Source organism: Haplochromis burtoni, unplaced genomic scaffold (assembly GCF_018398535.1).
Source record: "Haplochromis burtoni strain Fernald_Lab_line unplaced genomic scaffold, NCSU_Asbu1 Contig_49, whole genome shotgun sequence".
Classification (NCBI taxonomy): domain Eukaryota; kingdom Metazoa; phylum Chordata; class Actinopteri; order Cichliformes; family Cichlidae; genus Haplochromis; species Haplochromis burtoni.
In genome coordinates this window covers 717,080-740,490 of record NW_024582410.1, presented here as the reverse complement: position 1 = coordinate 740,490, position 23,411 = coordinate 717,080, and the positions used below count along the sequence as shown (strand labels likewise).

Sequence of the window (23,411 nt, the reverse complement as noted above, 5' to 3'; positions counted from 1 at the left end):
ATTTCAACTTTTTTTTGTTCGATAATATCTAAGTATGTATGTAATATGTAGCTACTTGTTTCATCAATAAAAAGGCCAAAGCAAGTTTCTTTAAGAGACCCTGATTGGCATGCTGTTTAATAATTATCCTGTGAAACAAATATCTTTATATATCGCAGGTTATAAATACTCTGTTTATCCTTTAAGCCATTTTTAATCAAGAAAAAAAGCTTCAACAGCATCAGCTTTTCTGTGGATTTTTTAAAAAATGAACCAGAATTAGAAGGTTACTACAAATGATCTCATTAGAGAAGTTTATTTGGATACCACAGATTAATGCCAACAAGGCGTTACAGTTAAAGTTAGTGTATTATTATATCAAAACACAGAAAATAAAATGACATTCGTGTCTAAGTGCTTTCATATGAAATTAAACATCAGTGCTTTGTTACAATGATTTTGCAGTCAAACTCAAAAGCATACATGTGTTGTGTTCTGCAGCTATGAGTGCATTTTAATTTTAACAGCATATTCTTGTAAATGTCATAAAAAGACATAACAGATATATACTCTACATGTTAGTGTTTAAACTTATTTTAAATTAAAAAAAATATATATATGTATATACTGTATATTCTAAAATTCATTTGGGGATCATTTTAAAGGTTAAACTAAAAAAAAAAAAGTGTTCTTCCTGCAGATTTGCATTAGCTTTCATTACCCTGTGACAGAAGGTATAACGGATGACTGGCCTGGATATTCAGCTTCCAATAGTTTGGAAGAGCTTCTCCGAAACATGGATATTTATCCACACATACATCAACAGACGTATGTTACAAAATAAACTACATTTTAAAAGCTTAAAAAGGTAAAAAGCTTCAGTAAGGCATTATCTTCACTCTTTGTTCAGCTTCATATTCATTTACAGTGTCCTCTCTAGGTCTACTGCCCATGTAACATGGTTGGACACAGTTATAACAGACGAATAAAATCACTGTGGTGGCACATCAGAGTCCGGGCAGATTTCTCTGGCCACACCATGGATGCTTTTCCTCTTCTTCCAGTGCAAGTGTCTGTAGATGGAGTCAAAAACTGCCACCGTGTAGTGTGCAAACAGGCTTGTCCACTTCACTGCATCCACCATCCACTGCACTGAGCGTCCAGCAAATGCCACAAACACTGTGGTGTAGTGTGCCAGCAGCAGAAGGCTCCTCCCCAACTGCTTGCAATGGTTGATGAGCAGATGGACTCTTTGATCATGCCTTACCATTATTATAATTTGCTCTGTATTGCTCTACAAACAGATATGATTTTTTTTTAATACCAGTCTTCGTTTTCTTAGTGTATATGTTTATGTAGATACTCCCCGACGAGCAGTAGGCGCTTGTAAATTTGCACACAGTCCCTTACACACGTAGCTCCCGGTCGTCCAATCAGAGCAGAGGAAGTTTTGTTTCCGGGAATGTTTGGTGATGTGGCTCTGCTCTGAAATCCATCCTAGGAAATATATCAAATAAAAACCAGACACATTTACCTGGAAAGCACTCGTACAGGTGAGTCAAAAGTGTTTTCTTTTAAAAGCCCACCCCTGACTGGGCTACATAACAGAGCTGTCATGCACAGAGGAGCGAAACTCTGCGAAGCCGCTTTAAAAGACGCTGTCCTTATTTACCTGTTATCAGCGTCAGCTAGCCGAGAGCTCCAGCTAACTTGTTACCGTATCGTGGAAACTACGGCCGCAATAAACGGATGTTTTCACAGAGCATCCTGTTCACGGCGCCGTCTCCTCATCTTCAGATGTATTTGCTGGTTTCTGAAAACATCAGCATCCAGCCGCTCGGAAATTGTTCCCGTCCATTTTCGCGTTAGCTAGCTTATAATCTTTGCTGTTCTCAAAAAGAGTGACGCAGCCGCAGTGGAGCGTCCAGTAGGTTCGGAGAGATTCGGCTCTGTCCGCTCGAGCTCGGAGAACTTAGTGGGAATTTATGCTTCGGGGGAAAATATACACAGAAAAATACGTCGCAACCGCAAACTTCTGTGAAATCCAACGACCTAAACGACGACTTAACCTAGTTCTTGTTTTTCTTCTTTGGACCTCAATGGGGGGGCAGACCAACTTATACAGCGCACACCTCCCTAGAACTAAAACGAAACGACCCGTCGTCGTAGCCCGCATCTGCTGTGATTGGTCTGTTCAGTACCCTCCTAAGTACCCTCCTAAGCATTTCCGCAGTGGGAGAATAACAAACATCGCCTAGGAATAATAATTGAGATAATAGTATAAAGATAACGACTGACCAATCTCAGCAACTTCCTGGAGGGAAATTGCTAAAACTATCGGAATGGGCGTGAGGGGATCTACAAAGCCAAGTGGGAAAAACTTGAAAATTCCCAGCATTTTGCTTCTATAAAAAACAAAACAAATTACTGACTGGCACAGCATATAAAAACACTAGGGCACCACCATATTGTCATGAAAGCATACACTTTGATTTGTTGTATCTAATATGTTTGCTTATATTGGTTGACAACAAGATTTGTGGAGGGGCTATATATAAAAAAAAAAGTTACCCGTTTTGCAAGTATCCCTATGATACTAAGGGGTGTTAAGCTAAGCTAAAAACTGAAGAGATTTTTGGCTTTTTTTGTTTGTTTGTTTTTTGGCATACATCTTTGAAAAAGTTTGATAAATCTGACAAAACAACCTGTTTGCAGTTAGTGGCACTTTAATTGCTTTTGTAAAGCTTAAGAAAGACATTTGACCTGCTGTCAGAGCTGCAGATGATTAAACAAATTTGTCTACTTTGCTTCTGCAACGATGTGAATTTTCCTTCTCTGGGACTAATAAAGGCCATCTCATCTCAATATTTTTAAAATTTCCTGCTCGTTTTGGCTGAAGAACTCTCAGCCAAACCTCAGAACATTTTATACAATTAATGACAGCAGTGCCTTTGTGTGACGGGATAATTTATAACCTGCTACCTCCAAGTTTTGACCTTTACTCTCAAACACGCCTCTTTCCACTGCCTGCCTGTGCACACAAAGGAAAATCAATATGTTTGTATTCATGCCTTCACAGAAAGTGTTATAATTTCCACCACATTTGATGGGATACATAAATTTTACAGGAATAAATTATTTTTCCAACCTTTAATGTGATCACCTGTACAATTCAAATGAAAAACAAACAAATCCGTTATAGCACTTCCTCACTCTTCTTTACAAAAGCGCTCCAAAGGTGTCAGATTGTGAGGGCATCTCTTGTGGACAGCCCTCTTGAGGTCACCCCACAGATTTTCCTTTGGATTTAGGTCTGGGATCTAGCTGGACCATTTGAAAACTTCTATTTTCTTGTGATGAGCTCATTCTTTAGTTGACATGGATGTATAATTGTCTCCATGGTTGTGTTGAAAGTTAAAATCCCTCTTTTATCATCAGAATTCTAGCAGACACCTGAAGGTTTTAGGGCAAAAGTGACTGGTATTTTGAACTGTTCATAATTCCCTCCACACTGACTAAAGCCCCAGTTCCAGCTGCAGAAAAGCAACCCAAAGTATGACACTGCCTCCACCATGCTTCACCATGGGTATGGCATTCTGTTGGTGATACAAAGTGCTGGTTTTGCACCAAGTGTACCTTTTGGGGTTGTGGTGTTGGGGTTAAACAGGCTCTTAAATTGAAGGGAAGTGTGGACAAAAGAAGACTGAATGCTTTAACAAAATATTAGTGTGAGGGTGTGCACAGGTATGCAACCAGTTTATTCTACATTTCATTTTTTATGGTAGTCTCATATTTTTAACATCATAAAAACCTGGCATTTTGACAGGGGTGTGTACAGTTTTTATATCTGCTGCATATAAAATTTGTCAAATATCAGTACGGGACATAATTTATGCATTAGAGGTTCATCTAGACTGAAACCCATGATTTTTTTTTCCTTTTATTTATTTATTTTTTTACTTTCACAGTGCCATCTTTATGTTAAGCCGTCTGGCCACAGTCCTCCAGGAGCTCTCTGGAGAGGAGGGCCAAGATGGAGAACAGCAGGTGAGAGAGCATCAGATAAATTTTAACAGCCAATAATGAAGAGATTTTGAGCCAGCAGTGTCCCTGGCATTTAAAGGTGTAAACCTTATGTTGAAGAATCAGAGCTTTAATTACTCCTTTTACAGGGCACGCTAGTGCCTCAGCTCCCTTCTGATGACGGTCAGGCTCCAATGGGGTCAGAGGTACCTGAGGAGGCCATGGAGAGGCTGGCCCACTTGGAACAACTGGTGGTCCAACTGAAGGAGCTCATCCGAGACAAAGATACCCAGCTCCTCCAAAAGGACACTGAGCTGACCAACAAAGATGCTCAGCTTAAGGTAAGTAAACCTTTGTGTGTTTGTGCTTGTGGGTGATCCTTCGTACTTTGACTGTCATATTTTGAGTGTTATTTTGCTTCACGTTACAGAACGAGAGAGAAGAAGCTGAGGCCCGTTTCACCAAACTCAAGCTGCAGGCCAAAGCCAAGATGGCGTCGCTCACAAAACAGATAACTGAGCTAAAAGGACAAGAAGGCACAACAGTGAGTTTTAGTGCGGTTAAAAGTTGTGAAGAGAAGGCAGCTAACACCATTGGGTCTAATGCAAAAAAAAAGGACATTAATTGATTTGTTGTTTGTGTAGACAAGGACACGCAGCTGGTTAACCACACACCAGCAGTAAAGCTCATGTCCTTTGATTTGATCTGACTTGAGCATCTGTTCTGTCTGCAGCAGAGTCCAGACAGCTCTTTCACTGGAGCCGGCGCTGCAGTCGAAGAGGAGCTCCAGGAGCTGAAGAAGAAGCTGAGCGAGGAGGAAGCCAGGAGCCGGGAGCTTGAAGAGCGACTTCTGGCCTCTGAGCAGCTACTACAAGAGAAGGAGGTTGCCCATGCTGAACAGGTGATGCAGAATATCTGTGGGTGTAGACCTTTAAAATTACTACTAGTGCTATCTCTGAATGGGTTCCCTTACTTTCAGCTGCAGAAACTGCAGGCGGTGGTCTGTGAGAAGGACGTGCGTTTCCAGGAACAGATTCAGAAACATGAAGAGGAGCTGCTGAAGGCAACAGTGCAGTCTCAGGATGAGGGCAAGCTTCAGAAGGTAAAAGATTGTCAGTTTATTTCTCTAGCATAAGTAACAAATTAGGCTGTGGTTTCTTCATTACTAGCTGACTGATTCCACCTGTACTAGATGTACTGTTGTTTAACTTTGTATTAAGTGTTTAAAACGGGACAGAAACCCTGACATATTGTATTTGTTCCATACAAATTGCAATACAAATAGTGGCTTATGTGAAATCTGACATAGCTGCTACTGTTTCTGAGGCCTTATTAAATTTTTGTAGCCCAAAATCACCCATGTGGCATAAGAATGATGCATCATTAAATGGTTTATCAGGGGAAAAGGGGGGACCTTTGCTCCTAAAAGTGTCAATGAACTACAATCAACCTTGGGGTCATAAACACACAGTTTCAGTTTGTGAAGCAGTGAAAGTGCACCATAGTTTCCACCCTTCACATATACATTGACGGTGCATTACACGCTGCCTGTTTTTATGGTGTTTTCCTCAGGCCCTGCATGCAGCTCAGCAGCGCTGTGAGGAGCTCGAAGAGGCCCTGATGTCTCGTGCAGGAGAGCTGGAAATGCTGCAGCAGGAAGTGAGCAGTGCTGATCAGCAGAAACAGGTACAGATCCTGTTTGATTAGACAGCTGATATGATTGTTTGCCTGCTTAAAGCTTGTTGGTTTTGATGCTGTTCTACATTATAGCAGTTATTTGCGCATGATAAAAAGATGATCAAACAAAGACACGCCCTACATTTTGATGACAAGTTGTTATTATTATACGTTGCTTCTCTGAGCTAGATAAAAAACACCCACAGTCTTTTTTTGTTCTCCTCAGATCCTGACTGGTCAGTTCCGGCAGATGGAGCAGGAGCTGGTGGAGGCCGCCAAGCTGAGGGAGGAGGAGAAGCAGCAGTGGGCCGAACAGGCGAGCAGGGCTGATGCAGAACTCGCGGGTCTTCGAGCCAGCCTGGAGGCCCTGGAAAGAGAGAGAATGGAGGTGGTGAAGCAGGAGAGCGAGCTGGCCTCCCTGAGAGAAGCAGAGCGTGCGAGTCAGGAGGCGCTGGAGAAGGAGAAGATGGAAGTCGCCAGATTGCAGGCAGAGCTAACTGTGATGAAAGAAGCTGAGCTTGTAGCCACACAAACAAGTGAGAGAGACAGGGTGGAAATCGCTCGGCTTGAAGGGGAGCTTTCGTCAGTGACAGAGGCAGAGTCTGCAGCTGTCCACGCCAGGCAGGACGCCTCGGAGAGGGAGAAATCTGAAGTGGAAAAATTGGAGAAAGAACTTGCTTCCCTCAGGGAAGAGCAGGAAGATATGCAGAAGAAGGGCGAGCTCTTCACTGAAATCTGGAAGCTTCTACATTCTCTGGCTGAAGAAAATGTGCCCGAGGAGATCCCTGTCCCCGTTGACCAGTCTCATCTCCTGGGCACCGTGCACTCCATCGAAGCACAAATGACGAGACTGAAAGACAAATGCAGTGCAAGTGAGGAACAATGTGCCCACCTCACTCACAGCATGGAAACTCTGCAGGGTATGAGTGCTTATCTTGACGTCTGTTTGTGGGATTCTGTGAATGAATCTTTTTACTAATACAAACATCTTATTTTCAGAACAACTTGAAAGAAAAACTACAGAACAGGAGGAGACCAACACTAAGATACAGCAGCTGGAGCAGCAAATTGTAACAGTGAGTACAAAAGTACAGAAGCAACTTTTAAAGTCATTCCTTTGCTCATACCTTTCTTAAAAAAAGTTTAAGTTGTTGTGTTGTTTTTAGTTGTGCGTAGTGCCGACGTGGGACAGTTACCAATTCTGTTGTACTATTGTACTAGGTATGACTGTGCAATGACAATAAAGAGTTGTCTTATCTTATCTTATCTTACACCAGTAAGGTGAACTCAACAATACTTTTCATTATTAATTTCATCTTTATTATCTTGAGGCTCTCCACACCAGTCCCAGCTTTTCATGAGGGAAAATTAATTTCCCACCTGCACCTGCCTGACAGCATAAATGTCATTTAGATGAGTGTTTTTGTGAAGTGGTGCTTAACTGAAAATGGAACTCAGTAGTAGTAGTAATAGCTATAGGCTGTATTTAAAAGAACGATGTAGTCACAGTGTCACTCATCTGTGCGTGGACTTGGTTAGTATTTTGTCCTTTCCCATGTTGGGAGTTTTTTTGGAGCTAGGAGTGACCATAATAGTAGAGTGCTAAACTACCAGCTAATGCTAGCTAGCTTGGTTAGGCTGTATGGGTAACCAATTGCAGTTACCTGTTACTCCAGAGATGTTACAGTGCTCGACGTGTCCTTTCTGAATGCATTGCAAACCGATCTCAGTATGCAAATAAATTGGTTGTGACCCACAGCCAGCAAAATGGCGCACACCCAGGAGGGAGGGACACAAGGGTGTTTTTCATTTTCAAAGGGCAAAACTTACAGCTACTACTCAGAAAAACTGGGTGGTGTAAATGCTGTCCTAAAATAGAGGGCTTAAATTTTGCAAATACTTACCTGTTTGTTTAACACAGGATATAAGCAGCCTGGTTCACTAGAGATACACATCACAAAGCAGTCCCAAATAAGCTCTGTGATGACATGAAAGCTTTATCATCTCTACGGAGCTTCGGCCTGAGTTTCTTAGTGTCTTTGTCCTGCGGTTCTTTTATGGCATCTCTGTGTTAATTATTAGAAAAAGTGTGAGACTGGTAGCTGAGTATAAGTACTTCTGCAGATGTAGACGTGTCATTTGTACGTTTTGCCATCCGTCAACAAAGTCAACCTTTGTTTTGAGATCGGGACGGTCAAACTGGTTTTATCGGCTACTCCCAGTCCAGGTCACAGCTTCAGTCTGGACAGGTGATCTCTGTCAGACTCAGACAGGACAGCAGACAGACAATACTTCATGTCTGTGTTAGGAATATCGTCTAATCCCTCCTGGGCTGATCTGATGGTCAGACCGACTGACCCGACCGACATACAGCCTGCTGCTGATAGAGATTTAAACTAGACGAGCAGCCTTGGAGGGTTTCTGTATCAGGTTTTACTAATATTTTAATGTTTTATATGCTTTATATACTTTATTGGTCTGATTTCTATTTAGTTATATTGTTGAATGGTTTTAGCTTTGTTTAAGCACCTTTCACTTTTATTTTGAAAAGATTAAAAAAAACATATGATCATCAAGTTCAAAGCACAACAAGAAGTCTTCTCCTGCATCCTTTCAAACTTAGTTTAAAGTCACAACACTGGTAAGAGTAGTGTAAACACAAAAAATGACATTTACCTGTGGACTGGGTGAATGTCAAAATCCTTATCCACTAGCTTTCTGCTTTTTGTGTAATGTGAAATGTCATTGTGGTTTCTTTGTTGAAGTCCTTTTTTTGCACCGTTGTAGTTTGCAGGATGTCTTTAAACTTGTCGCTTTTTTTGTTGTTGTTCTTTTAGATGTCGGAGAGACAAGAAGCGGCTGAACCAACACACGATTCATCTGAAGCTGAAAAAGGTACGGTATGATTCCTAAAATAAATGCACTCATTATTTGGAGACAGAATCGAACAGGAAGTTAAAATCTGTATAAAATATTTCTTTGAGATTCCAGAGTTTAACAGAAGGCTTCCATATTTGTTTGTCTTTATGAGGGCAGTCCATTTAGGAATGAGAATGACATTCAGGTCCTAATTTAAACCATTAGATAAGGTTGAATTCTGTTGCTTTTAAAATCGTTTGACTAAATTAATTTTTCCTAATTTATTAAAAAAATATAATGAAGGTGAAATCAGAGTGGATTTTCTTTAGAGTGAAGGTGTCTCTACTTTTATTCTGTGAGTCATGTTTCACTGCAAGAGTCCCACTTACAGATAGAATAAATTAATAATAAAAATATCATCCCACATTCATAAATATACATCTATAAAACTACAGTAGAACTATAGAAATACATCACAGCATTTTATTATTCTGTATACTCATTGCTTTTAGACACAAATTATCTTTATCATTATTATTATTATTATTTATTTTTGTATGCTGATTATATACGTACAGTTTTTCTTCAATCACGGTGACATCCAACACATTTTGATCTCAGGAAGGCTGAGCATAAACCACCTGCTTTTCTTTAAATGTAAAGAAGTGCACTGTAAAATCCTTAATATTTACATTACAAAGTCTTTGAAAAGTTCATAAGAAAAATTTTATTAAAAAATCGTTTTATTTTAATCTACTCATATTTGGTAAGTGTTTATAATTTCAGCAGTGTGTGTTTTTCACATTCAGTCTGCCATTGCGAAAAATAAAACCTGCTGTTGTAAATCAAAGAAAGGCGTCAGTGCTGAGCTTCTGCTTGTCCACCCTACTTTGGTGTGACAGAGCAATAAGGAAGCTGTAAAACCGACAATAATTCAGACCTCGGGTTTAACTAAATTTAAAATTCCTGACAACCGTTCTCAGAACTCGATCCATTTTTAACAACTTGATCCATTTTCTGTAAGTTAAACACTTTGCACAGACATCCAGTGAACTTTCTGTTCCTTTGCCGCCAACTGTATGTTTCACACTCCTGGACCAGACAAGCTAAGATCATAAAAATGTTCTTTGGCTTTATTTGTCAGGTTATATATTCATTTTCTGAATGCCAAATTATCTATGTGAACTTTGAACAATATCGTATTGCAGCAGCACACACCCTCTGTTGGTGTTTGTTTTTAGACTGCACTTGCATTTGTTTTTGATTTGGTACTGCTTATTTTAGATCATTCTTATCATTCGTTTCCTATTTAATTTTATCTCACAGCACACATACTGGCCCTGGAACAGCAGCTGCTGGAAAAAGACAACGAGCTGGTTGTTTTGCGAGAATCCCTCATACTTGCTAATAAGCAAAGCTCAAGTGAGCTTTCACCAAATGAAAACTGTGATCAGACCCCAGATCAGGTTGAGGATGCTGTTACGGCTCCCCTCGATAGCTCTGCAGCCCTTTCTGACTTCATGGCAGACACCCAAGAAGAAGAGAGCACTTTAGTTGCTGAGGACACCTCTGTTCTCTCCATTTCTGCTGAGAATCAGAGCAGTCCAGAGCTAATAGGAAACCAGTCAGATTCCCCAGAGGAATCCAAAGGCACCTCATCCGATGAAATGGTCGCCAGTAGTGATTCAGAGGTGGCTCACAGCAGCTGGACACTCCTGGAAGCTGTGAATCAAGATGGAGGTCAAGAATGGCCCTCCATCGTCCAGGACTTTGGTCAGTCGTGGGTGGCGACAGGCATGGAGCAAGAAACCACCACGGTTCAAGTCGAGTCCTCATCTGTCGTCATCAGAGAGACAGTTCAGGTTCATGTAAGTCAGCAGAGTTCTTCCTCCTTGTCCCATGAAGCCAGTGCTCACTCTGGCCAGGTCTTCGCTCAGGCCTTAGCTGAGGAGCTCCAAAAGAGGTACAGTGAACTTCTGGCTGAGCTGCAGAGGCTCAGAGAGACAGCTGCAGAGTCACAGGAGAAAATAAAGAGTCTGGAAGAGGAAACAGAATCCCTAAGTGCTGCTAAAGAAGAGGCTGAGTCCAAGGCTGCGAGTTTAGCAGAGGAGCTCGGTTCAGCCAGAGAGGAGCTAGATAAACATTCCCAGGAAAGCAGCTCTGTAGCGAAGAAGCAGAGCGTTGAATTTCAACTTCTTGAAGAACAGATAGACATTTTAAACACTGAGAATAAAACCAAGGAAGACCGACTTCAGGCTTTGCAGACAGCTCTGGAAACGGCCCAACATGCTCTCTCTGAGCAGGAGGGTCAGGTTAGGATGCTCAGCACTCAGCTAGAGGAAAGAGAACTCCTCGCCTCTGAGCTGGAGAGGAGGCTTCAAGACATGGAAAGCAGCATGTTGGAATACTCCCAGACATCAGATCTCAACACTGAGTCTTTGTCAAAGAAGGACTCTGAGATTAGCGAGCTACAGCTTCGTCTCAATCAGAAAGAGCAGGAGATGCTGGAGCTCAATGACAGCATGTCTGCTAGACTCCTTCAAGCAGAAGAAGAGAAGTTCCAGATTGACAGCGAGATGAACAAACTGAAGGAGAAGATGGAAGAACTTCAGAAGGTTAAAGAGGAGGAGAAACAGCAAGAGACCACTGAAGACTCACCTGTCCTTGTAGATGATGAAGTTGCTTGCTTACGGCAGGAGAAAGAAGTCATGGAAAAGCAGCTGACAAACACAAAGAAGAAGCTGCAGGCAGCACTTGTGCAGAGAAAAGAGCTCATGAAGAAGGTTGCTGACTTTGAGGCAGAAGCGAAGAAATGGAGCGAGAGGGATGAGGCAGCAACGGGAGAAATTCCTGAAAAGTCAGAAGGACACAAGATTGAGGAGATGGAGGTAAAACTTGTGGAGCTCGAGCAAGCTTTAAGATCCAAAGAGGAGGCAGTTGAGAGTCTTGAGCAAAAAATAACAAAGCAGGACCAAGTTCTCGCTGAGACTCTGGCTTTGAATAGAAAGCTAAGTGAAGAAGCTGAGATTTCTCCTGAAACAACCGCATTACAATCTCAGGTGACGTATCTCGAAGCAGAGTGTGAAACGCTGCAGAAGAAGCTTCAAGAGGTGCAAGAGTCTCGCAAAGAAACTATCCGTAAGGCAAAGGAAAAAGACCGGCACCATCGCGAACAGCTCAAGCAGCAGAAAGAGGAATACAGTGGCCTTATGGAGCGTTTTGAGGTCCAGAGCAGTGAACAGGAAGTTCTTCTCACTAAACTGAGAGAACTAGAAGGAAAGGTGAGCGCTGAAAGAGAAGATCCGACTCCTCAAGAACCAAAACACAGGGTGGAAAACATGGAAAAGCCTTCAGGAAATGTTTGGGTCCAGGAGGACTGGGTTGATTTTGCTTCACCTGAGACTGATTCATCACAACCGCAGTCCAGCGATCCATGTCAGCCTACGTCTGAGGTCCTCTCTGAACAAATGGAGGATTCTCTGAAAACTCTCAGAGAGGAGATCCAGACTCTACGGACAGCAGGTGAGGAACTCGAGAAGCAGCTGCAGGAAACCCAGGCCAGCCTGTTGCAGAAGGAGACTGAGTTATTGGAAGTGGGCAAAGAGCTGCAAGCACTCAGAGAAAAGGAAAGGCAGATTGATGCACTTTCTGCAGAAGTTGATGACCTCAGAGAGAAGTATCGCCAAGCCGAGTCTCACGCTGAAGCCCTAAAAGCAGAAATGGACGCTGCAGCCAAAGCAGCAGCCGCAGAGTCCTCGTCTTCAGTCGCAGCTCTTCAGGATGAAGTCGACAGCTTCAAGCAGTTTCTCGACAACAAGAATGTCGAGATAATGGAGCTCAGTCAGCAGCTGAGTGAGCAGAACATACTTATAAATTCTATGCAAGACACAGTGGCCCAGAAGGATCAGCTGATAGCTTCATTACAGGATGAGCTGAAGGCCGAAAAGGAAAAGTCACACAAGTTAGAGGTTGAGGTTCCACAGAAGCAAGAAGAGGGCAAAGACAGCGAGGAGAAGATCCAGCAGCTTCAACGAAAGCTTCAGGCTGCTCTGATCTCTCGCAAAGAGGCTCTTAAAGAGAACAAAACCCAGAAGGAGCAGCTCGCTTCGACCGAGAAGGTTATAGCTGAGCTACAGCAGAAAATTGAATCTGCTGAAGATGAGCTGGAGAAGCTGAGAGCTGAAAGAGTTCGACTGATTGAAGAGGTTGACCGGACATTATTGGAGAACCAAAGTTTAGGATCCTCGTGCGAGAGCCTCAAGCTGGCAATGGAAGGTGTACTCAATGAGAAAGATGCCTGCAAGAGAGAAGTGGAGCTGGCAAAAGAAGAAGCGGCCAGAACATGCAGAGGATGGGAGGAAAAGGTTCAGACCATGAAGGATGAGTACGAGACACTTCTCAAATCTTATGAAAATGTGAGCGATGAGGCGGAGAGAGTGAGACGAGTCCTGGAAGCTGCGAGGCAGGAGAGACAGGAGCTGGCGGCAAAAGTCAGGACTCATGAGACGGCAAGGCAGGAAGCTGAAAGACAAGTGGAGGAAGCGCAGAAGGAGGTCAGTGCAGGGAAGGATAAAATGAGAAAGTTTGCCAAAACAAAGCAGCAGAAAATTTTAGAGTTGGAGGAAGAGAACGAGAGGCTCAGAGAGATCCAAGAAAAGCCGTCAATAAAACAAGCAGACAGAGCTCCTGGGGATGAACTTGAGCAGCTTCAAGAGGAGCTGAGAGCTTTGAAAGCTGAGCTACATGCTACAGTGGCAGAAAGAGACTCTTTAGGGCAGCGGATTGAAGGTCTGAGGGAAGAACTTGCCCAAATGAGAGAAAAGGAAGAGGTTGTCACTGCCCAGAAATCAGATGCAAGTACGATGACAACAGAGCCTGCTGAGATTCAGAATGAGGACAAAGAAAAACCAGTAACGCCAGAAGAGATTCAAGATGACCAAATAGTGGCAGCAACTGCAAAAGAAACCCATTCGCAACCTGTCGAAGAAAATGAAAAAGCAGAAATGAGTGAAAAAGCTCAGATGCTACTGGAAAATAAAATGAGGGAGGTCGAGGCTGCTTTCACCACTGAGCGGGAACAATGGCAGGAGCGAGAAGCTGAGCTCAAAGCTGAACTGGCCTCTCTCGAGCGACATCTCCAGGAGAGTAAGGAGAAGGAGAGCCTCTCAGTCTCCTTAGAGAAGTGCCTTGAAGAGAGCAAAGAAAGAGAAAAGAGTCTGATTGAAGAGGCTTCAAAGAGGGAAACCCAGTTCAAAGAACTCCTCAGAAGTCTTGAAGCCGAAAAAGATAATCTGGAGGAGCGTCTGATGAACCAGCTGGCTCAGCTCAATGGAAGCATCGCTGGCTACCAGCAGGAGGCAGCTGAGAACCGGGAGCACCTCACCGAGCTGCAGCGGGAGCTCGAAAGGTTAGAGAGGGAAAGAGCCGAACTCGAAGCTGAGGCTCGGAGCGAGAAAGACCGAGCTGCCAGGCTGGAAGAGGACATGAGGCAGGCCCAGCGGGAAAGAGCTGAGGCCGAAGCAGAGTCTGGTAAGCAGAGGGAGCTGGAGCAACAGCTGAGGTCTGCTCAGAGGGTCAAAGAAGGCAGCCAGAGCAGAGCACGACAGCTGGAAGAACTGCTGAGGGAGAAACAGCTGGAAGTCCGTCAACTGCAAAAAGACTGCATCCAGTACCAGGAGAGGATCAGCGAATTGGGAAGAGAAGCAAAGGCGCTGCAGATAGGTCACAGTGAGCTCTGCAACAAACTGGAAAAGTCCCAGCTGGAGGCCTCCAAAACTCTAGAGAACCTGAAAAGAACTGAAGCAGAGGTTGCTAGTAATAAATCCCAACTAGATGAGGCCCAGAAACAGGCGAGCGAGGCATTAGCTGCCAAAAAGACCATTGAACAGAGCATCCAGCAGAGAGAGGCTGCTCTAAAAGCTGAAGCAGAGGAAACCCTGGACTCCGTGAGATTCAGGCTGGGAGCTGAGCTGAAGGAGATGGAGCTGAGACTGGAGGAGGCTTATAGAGAAAGGGAGAAGGAGGAGGAAGCTACTCTGGAGGCCAGAGAGATAGCAGAAGACCTTGAGAGAAGAGCCCAGGAGACGCAGGCTCGTCTGGATGAGTCTCTGGCCAGGTTAGCTGCCTTCTCACGCTGCATGTCCTCCCTGCAAGATGACCGGGACCGAGTTGTGGACGAGGCCCGGCAGTGGGAGAGTCGCTTTAATGGTGCCCTGCAGGCTAAGGAGGCTGAAGTTCGAGAGGCTGAAACACGTGCCAAAGGCCTCACGGAACAGCTTCAGAAAGAAACAGCACTGAAAGAGGAACTGCAAGTCACAGTTGAAAGGTAAGAATGTTCCCTTTGAATTTGTCTGTTTTACTGAGTTTTTACATTTTAGCCTATAATCCAGTTTGTTGGTCCTTTTCAGGTTAGAGAAAGCAGACAAGGATTGGCAGCTAAGATTGGAAGAAAGGGGGAAGAAAATCACAGAGACCCAAACTGCTCTGGAGGAGGAGAAGAAGAAGCTTCAGCAAACCGCAGCTGAATTGGAGTCTGCACAAAGTGAAGCTCACACCTTGAAAAATGAAATGGAGAGTCTTCATCAGAGACATCAGGCTCTGGAGGAGGCCGTGGGTAGGCTCCAGGGCGATGTCGAACAGGCCAGGTTGGAGCTACAGGAGAGGGAAGCAGAGGAGAGACGACTTTGTCTGAATGTGGAGCAGCTGGAGACGGACCTGCGATCCTCCAAAGCGCTGACAGAGACCTTACAGGCTGAGTTAAATGAGAAGGAAAGGAGAGAAGTGGAAATGCTTGGAGAGCAGGAGCAGGCTGTTGCTCAGGTATGCATGGACTTTAATTTACTGAAAAATTCAGAGAGAAATGTTGGAGATTCCTAACGTGTGTCATCTATTTCTAAGGCTGCAGACGAGGCAAGGAAAGAGGCCGACAGCAGGGCACGAGAAGCTGAGGAGGAGCTTGAGCAGAGAAGAGGAGAAGTGCGTGATCTGGAGGAAAAGCTGCGAAAAGCTGAGGAAGAGAGCAACAACAGAAAAGCCAGGCTGGACTCTTTCACAAAGGCAATGGGCTCCCTGCAGGACGACAGAGACAGAGTCCTCAACATGTACAAGCAGCTGGAAGAGAAACACTTACAGGTAATGTGTAAAAACAGTACAGACTCCAAGATGTACAGAGCTTGTTTTAGCATGCATTATAATATCTTCATTTTGTTCCAGGTGATGATGGAGAAGGATGGTTTAATCCAAGAGGCGGCAGGAGAGAATAACAGCCTTAAGGAGGAGCTGCGCTCTCTGCTGGTCCAGAGAGACGACTTGTATGCTGAAAGGGCCCAGCTGTCTGCTCAGCTTTATGGATATCGAGATGAACTTAAACAGGTTTTAAGCATGAAGGACTCCCAACACAAACAGCTTTTGGCAGCCCAGAGGCAGCGTATTGTATCTTTAGAAAAGGAACGAGAGGAGTTGGAAAGTCAGTTAAAGAGCCTCAGCACAGTCAAAGAGACCGAAGTGGTGCACAAGGTCGAGAGCGAGACTCTTAGTCAGGCAGCTGAGAGGAGGCCTGCATCACAGGTGATGGATGCACCTGGTGCAGAAGTTGAGAAGCTTAGGGAGCAGCTGCAGGCAGCAAGAGAGCAGGGGGCGGCTTTGGAAGAGACTTTACATAGAGAGAGGAAAGAGCACGAGAGCAAGAGCAAAGAGCTAGCAGAGCTGCGATGGGAGGGAGGGGTGATGCGGACAGAGTCAGAGAGCGCTCAGGAGAGGGTGGCGGAGCTGGCCCGAGACCTGCTGGCTGTTGAACAGAAGCTGCTGGAGGAGAAAGAGGTGACAGAGAAGCTGAGACAGGAGAATCAGTCGTTCTCTAAAGCCATGGCTTCCCTCCAGGACAGCAGGGACGAGGCAGTGAACAAGGTCCAAGAACTGAGCCACAAACTGGAGGAGATGAGCAAGGCAGGGGGCCACACAGCACACAGTGGCTCTGCAGGCTCCACTGGAGAAGTGTGGGGACTGAAGAACGCACTACAGGCCCTGCAGAATGACAGGGAGAGGCTGGTGAGTAACCCCAAGTATGACAGATATTAATAGGACATGCTTGAGTTTATATTCTGGTGACATTTACAGAGTTTCAACATATTTTTCATAGATTTTCTTTTCTTTATGTGCAGCTGGAGCAGCTTAAAGCCCAGGAGTCTGAGCTGAAGAAGCAGAAGTCAGAGCTGGCTCGGCTGGGAGCAGGAGAGCTGATTAAAGTCAGCCAGGAGCTGCTTGAGGAGAAGCAGAAGAGCGAAGACATGCTGGGTGTCATAACGCAGCTGGAGAACATGGTGGAAATGGGCAAGCAGGAAATAGAAACACTCAGGTGACACGACAAAGCAGGAATAGCATTTATTCAGATTTTTGTTGATTTTAAAGAAAAGGAGACTTAATTCAACTGTAGTATATAGTTTATGCCTCTGTGCTTATATGCTCTTTAAAGCAGGTTTTGTAAACATCATTTGTAGCTTTACAATAATACAATTATTAACCAATCAGTAACCACTGCTATCATTTCACTGTTTAATTAAAGTTCAAACTAAAGTTGAATTAGCTGCCAGTTTCCCATTTATTAACAATGGTTATTATAAAGTGCTCCCCAGAAAGGCACCAATTGATTTTCATTGACTTTTTCAGGCTTGAACGCAGTGATTTGATGGCTCAAGCGGAGCAGCTGAAGCAGCAGACTCTCGCCACGCTGTCAGAGAGGGACCAACAACTGAAGCAGCTCACCGCCATGCTGGAAGAGACCCGGGTGCATAAACCCAAACTCCAGCAGGAGCACTATCAGAGAGAGGTAAGCGCCGAGACATTTGCTTTTGACTCAAAAGGGAAAGCTATAGATTCCCGTGGGATTGTTAAAATATAAAGTGTTTGACTTGTTGCCTTTTAAATTTACACCTAGATCTGCTCATGAGGCCTTGTTATTAGTGTTTCAGCTCAGGCTGTTTTATCTTTGCCACAAATTCCCAGAAGTTGTCTTCTTTAATCATTCGTGTGGCACTTTAGTTATTTAAAAAACGATTTATAAGTTAATTTCCCTCCATGCTTCTTTACTATAAACACAGACTGTACGTAAAAGCTGGCTGTAATTTCTGTGTCTGAAAAGTGAAGCCAGTTTCAAATTACCTGCTTTCTTTCTAATGATCAGCGGGAGGCGACTCCACAGGTTACAGAAAGTCAGCTTGTGTAGATATAAAATATTTTTAATAATAATATTATAAAAGGCAAATATATGTTTGGATTTGTAAAAAAACTGACCACTACAAATATAAAACAAATAAGCATATAAAAAAACACGACCGCAAAGGAATTATCACAAAATGCACAAACATGTGACGGCAACAACATCGGCCACTTACAAAGGTAACACTCTCACCTCTGCAAAGATTGCCCATAGAAGTCTGAATCGGGCATGTGAGAAAATCACGTTATTGCTCACTTAATTATCTTGCCTGTGTTTTTTTTTTTTTTTCTTAACTCTTGCTGACAGGTTTATGGCCCCAGTATCAAATTTTAAGACAACAGTGCGCTTCTTTTGTAAATGATGGTCCTCATTAAAGTCAGAAAGGAGGATAAAACAAGATCGACACGTCAGACAAATATGTGACGTCATGAATATAAACTGTGGAAACGCCAAACCACAGGATAGAGATGTTAGACTTCATGTAAAAGTCAAGGTCAGGTTTATTTGTATAACACATTTAAAACAACAGAGCTGACCAAAGTGCTGTACATTAAAAGTGTGTAGCACCAAAAGGAAAAAAGAAACAACAAATTAAATAGAAACTGACAATAAAATGCAGCCATCTATCAGGATGTCACACTGGAGCCAAATGCCAAGGGGAATAAATGTAGATTCGTTGTCTTCTGCAGGGCGCAGAGGTGCTTTCTAGCGCTCCCGGCGCCCCTCAGGAGCGCAGCAGCCTAATCGAGAGCCACACCTACATGGCTGAGGTCAAAGAGCTACAGCGGAGGTACTGTGAGATCCAAACCTTTAAAAACGTGTGAATATGGCAGGCTGGGAAGCATGAACACTGATTTTTAATTTCTGATTTTTTTTAAATTAGACTGGATGAAGAGACGCAGCAGAGGATGGCTGTCGAGGAACAGCTGATGGCCACGCAAGACCGACTCAAACGGTATGAACTTCAGTAGGAGATAATCTCATACTGGAAGTTGAAGGTGCTATAAGAACATTATGTTATATTTATACTAGATGATATGAGGATGGACCAGTTCCCTGCAGCTCTGCGGTGCTTACTGGTGTCTCTTAGCAACTCTTGTCTTTAAGTTTCCTGTTTTGGTTTGGTGTAATCGCAGGCAAGGACGGGTAAACTTACCAGCCAGCTTGTAAATATGTGGGGGCACATAGATGCTAAAGAGGGTGTCTAAATAGGCTTATTAGAAGAAGAAGGTTAACTGGTCGAGGTCATTATCAGGGATGAAGTGATTTAATTTTGGAGTCAACCCAGTGTTGATATCAAGGGAAGGATCAGGAGAGTCTTACTTATTCGCTTAGGTCAGTCCAGGTGGTTATACTCCATGTTGCCTCAGTTACATGTTTTTAATTGTGTGACGCCGTTATTAAGAATCAGCAAGCAATCAGCAAACAAGGCACGTTTGCATCTGAATCTCTCCTTTTTTAGCTGCGATAAATTTGCTCCATCGACAGCGATGACAGCTAACTTCTGTTTTTATTATTATTAGCCACGGCCAGGCTAAATGGCACTCTGCACTGGACGGGGATTCCTCGGAGACTGCCGTTTTTATCGAGCCGCCGGAAGGAGCTGTCACTCGAGTAAGGCGCCGCTAATGTTGTCCCGCACCTCATCTGTCACCCTAATAACCGTAATAATAAAGACTTACGAGCTCAATGTTTCCCTTCACCTTGTCTCTCTCCTCTGCTCTCGCAGACCCGGAGAGGCGGTCCCGGTTTGATGCGGATGCTCCGAGTGGCCTTCTGCTCCCGTCAGCGCACGCCTCTGCTGCTCAGCCTCTACCTGCTCACTGTGCACGTCCTGCTGCTGCTGTGTCTGGGTGGATACCTCTGAAACCAGCTCCCTTTATAATAAACCTGACAGATAAGACGTGGGGAGAAACTGTAATGTGACCCAAACCATCGCTATGATTTATATTGTTACAGGAATTAATGAATTAAAGAAGGGCACAAACAAACAAACGTTGCACTTTACAGAAGTTTACCTTTTAGCCAAAGCATTTAGATTCATAAAGGGAGCGGATACCTTCGATTATAACTATTTGGTCCTAGTACATTGAGTGTGAATGGTGTCTTTTGAGCACCGAAGCAGAGGAGAAATAAAGGGACCACAGCACATAAAGAGTTTTAGGGGAAGAGTAGATCCAGAGTTGTTTTAGGAGACCGTGTTCGTCTTGTGCCTTTACATGTGGATAAGCTGTGTGTAAAAGAGATGCAGTCTGTGAGTATAACCTGAAAGGGTCACTTTAAGTTTAACATTTTGGAAAGTGTGCTTTTTAGCTTTCTGGAAGAGTGTAGAGGCTCTGAAATGACTCAAATCTAATCCCAGAGTTAGTGACTGATGCCAAAGTCCTTCTAGACGAAAGCTATGTTGAAACACATCTGGGCACTTATCTGAGCATTATCGAAAGCATTATTGAGGGGCATGTCTGTCTGATCATTTATAGCATCTGTATGCAATCTAAAATAAGGCTAACTTATAGAAAAGGTGAAATGGTTGTGGAACTTTCCTATCAGCTGATTAAAACCCCTCATATATATCTAAATCTCTGTATGTAAGTAGTAAAAACCCCACAGTGTAATGACGGCTCTCTGTTTTGTAAGCTCTGAGCTGTTAATAGCCAACCAGAGAGAAAGAAAGCTGTGACCAAGAACCAGATGTTTTTATTGATCAGATGAACCACATGTAACCTGTTAATTGCTAACTGCCTGCAGCGTAAACGCAGGGATTTTGTGGAGCTAACTCCACCAGAAAGCGTTAAGCCTCTTTCTCCAAATGCCGGCTCTTCTTTTACGATGGCTTGAGGTTCAGGGCGTGCTCTTCTAGTCCAGTCTCTTCCTTATCTGTTCGTTTCATGCACAAAAATGGAGCGCAGTGCAATTTGAGTTACTTACACATTCCTGTATTATGCTGTCCTTTCTTTCCTTTTTTCCTAAATGGGACATTATATTAATATTTGTACATATGAACATGCGTCGTGTGGGGTTTTCCTCTTACATGTCCAGTATGATTCCCACTCCATGCTTCTGCTGCAGATTTAGATTGTTCACAGTTTGCGCTGTACTTTTGATGGCAGATGAAGATGAAGTTGCCTTCAGGTGCAATGTTACCACAGTGAGGAAGACTGCTGTGATTTCTAATGATATCCGTCCCATTATATTATGGACTTACCCGGATGTAGCATAACTTATATCGGAACCCTCACTCTCCTCACCCTCCTCACCCTCTGTTTAATCATTGTGTTGGTGAAACTCTTTACATTGCTTCACACCTTAAACACACACCTGCATTTGTAAATAACTGTTGAAAGGGCTGTGTAGGATAATAAAGTGTCATTAAAGTGTTGGTGGTTTAGAATCAGGTCTCTTCAAGAATGGATCCATTTTCCTGTTAGACAGTGGGCAGTTTTTAATTTACCTTGGTTTACCCTTTATTTGGGCTTTGTTAGTTTTAAATCACTTTCTTTACTTTTACATTCATAAAATGATTCTAAATAATTTGGTTATTATATTGGAAAGCCTGTTTACTCGACCATTATCATCTTCTTCTTCTTCTGAGAGATCAAATGAAGCTCAGGTCCAGGCCAGCTGAGAGAAATGGTGGCACACTGTAACTTTTTGAAATGCCCACATAATCTATAAAACACTAAAACTGCTTTTCTTTATGGGAGGAGGATCTGTATACACTCACTGTTACTGCTGACACAACAATCACAGCTTTTAATAAAGATATTTTTAAATGTAAGTGACGTCTGGGTGAAAGTTTTTTGCCTCTAGCATTTTTTTTTCTTATAATAAGTCAGGGACTAAAAGACAAAATAAACAATAACCTGTTTCTGATACTTAGAAATGATGCACATAGTTTATTTAATCAGTAATTTTAAGTAAAATCTGCTTCTCTTGTAGGTCTACAGATGCTTTTGTGGATCTAACAGAATAAAGACCCAATATTTCACAGTGCTTCTTTTTTTGGACATTTTCAGACATCTGAATATTGGAGCTTTAAATAATGCATGCTTTATTAAAGTTGAATTGTAAGGTGAATATATGTGTCAAAATGACCAATTAAATGGAAAAATGAGCTAAAGAAGTTAGAAATTAAATCAATTCAATTCAATTCAATTTTATTTATATAGCGCCAAATCACAACATAAGTCGCCTCAAGGCGCTTCATAGATACAGAGAAAAAAAAACCAACAATCATATGACCCCCTATGAGCAAGCACTTTGGCAACAGTGGGAAGGAAAAACTCCCTTTTAACAGGAAGAAACCTCCGGCAGAACCAGGCTCAGGGAGGGGCGGCCATCTGCTGCGACCGGTTGGGGTGAGAGAAGGAAGACAGGATAAAAGACATGCTGTGGAAGAGAGACAGAGGTTAATAACAGATATGATTCAATGCAGAGAGGTCTATTAATACATAGTGAGTGAGAAAGGTGACTGGAAAGGAAAAACTCAATGCATCATGGGAATCCCCCGGCAGCCTATGTCTATTGCAGCATAACTAAGGGAGGATTCAGGGTCACCTGGTCCAGCCCTAACTATATGCTTTAGCAAAAAGGAAAGTTTTAAGCCTAATCTTAAAAGTAGAGATAGTGTCTGTCTCCCGAATCCAAACTGGAAGCTGGTTCCATAAAGGAGGGGCCTGAAAACTGAAGGCTCTCCCTCCCATTCTACTTTTAAATACTCTAGGAACAACAAGTAGGCCTGCAGAGCGAGAGCGAAGTGCTCTAATAGGGTGATATGGTACTACAAGGTCATTAAGATAAGATGGGGCCATGAAATAAAACATTCTTTAAACAGGTGAATATAATGAAGACTTTAATATTTTAAAAGTAAGTAAAACACTAAAAGTAATACAATTATCCATTTAAATATGAAAAATTAAACAATATATAAGGTAAAATGTGGATACTTTATTAGGCACACCTTGTTGGTACCAGTTTGGAAACTGTTTTGTCTTCAGAGCTGACCTAATTGTTAATTTCACAGATTAAACAAAGTGCTGAAAACATTTCTCAAAGATTTTGGTCCACATAAACATGACTGACACAGTTTCTGCAGAATTGTCCGCTGTACATCCATTATAGACATCCCAAAGTTTCTCTTGTTTCGAGATCTGGTGACTGTGGAGACCATTTGAGTAGCGGGAATTCCCTGTCAGTGTTCAAAAACAAAGTGTGAGATGATTTGAGCTTTGTGACAATGTGTAAACATGTTGAACCCCAGTCCTCTAGGGCCAGCATCCTGTTTGTTTTTGAGATATCCCTGTTCTACCTGCTGCCGATTACCTGGATCAGGTGTGCTTTGCCAATAAGAAGCTACAAGGGCAGGTTAGTTGGAAAACAAGCAGGACAGCGACCATTGAGGCCTGTAATTCGACACCTGTGAGCTAAGATGAGCTTGAATGATGGTGGCATACCTCCTGTTACACTGACTCACTGCACCATCTTGTGGTTCTCGGTGGTATTACACGAGAATACAGCCCAGTCTTAATGCGCCGTTCACGCTCACATCTGCACAATGACACTTAGAAATCTTGCAAATAAGGTCACAGCTTTTGTTTCTTGACATTATTTTTGTAGATTTAGTTTATTTTAGGTGTTTGACTCACTTTAAAACTGGTTT

At 43.1% G+C, this 23,411-nt stretch overlaps 1 protein-coding gene across 5 annotated transcripts; it reads left to right on the top strand.

Annotated features, from left to right (window-relative positions):
* The first annotated feature begins 1,402 nt into the window (after window positions 1–1,402).
* golgb1 (golgin B1) lies at window positions 1,403–21,530 on the top strand. 5 transcript variants are annotated; one of them, XM_005923573.2, is made up of 20 exons: window positions 1,403–1,532; window positions 3,948–4,026; window positions 4,152–4,343; window positions 4,433–4,546; window positions 4,739–4,903; window positions 4,982–5,104; window positions 5,575–5,688; window positions 5,906–6,599; window positions 6,679–6,755; window positions 8,517–8,574; window positions 9,865–14,863; window positions 14,946–15,357; window positions 15,436–15,669; window positions 15,751–16,584; window positions 16,698–16,891; window positions 17,203–17,362; window positions 18,442–18,542; window positions 18,636–18,707; window positions 19,276–19,366; window positions 19,482–21,530. In XM_005923573.2, exons 2-20 carry the CDS (start codon window positions 3,958–3,960, stop codon window positions 19,617–19,619), a joined length of 8,841 nt encoding a protein of 2,946 aa, XP_005923635.1. In that variant the 5' UTR covers window positions 1,403–1,532; window positions 3,948–3,957; the 3' UTR covers window positions 19,620–21,530. The 5 variants fall into 5 exon arrangements, with proteins under 5 accessions (XP_005923635.1, XP_042076401.1, XP_005923634.1 ...); XM_042220467.1 differs by having other exon boundaries at window positions 4,736–4,903; window positions 4,988–5,104; XM_005923572.2 differs by having other exon boundaries at window positions 4,736–4,903.
* The last annotated feature ends 1,881 nt before the right edge of the window (window positions 21,531–23,411 follow it).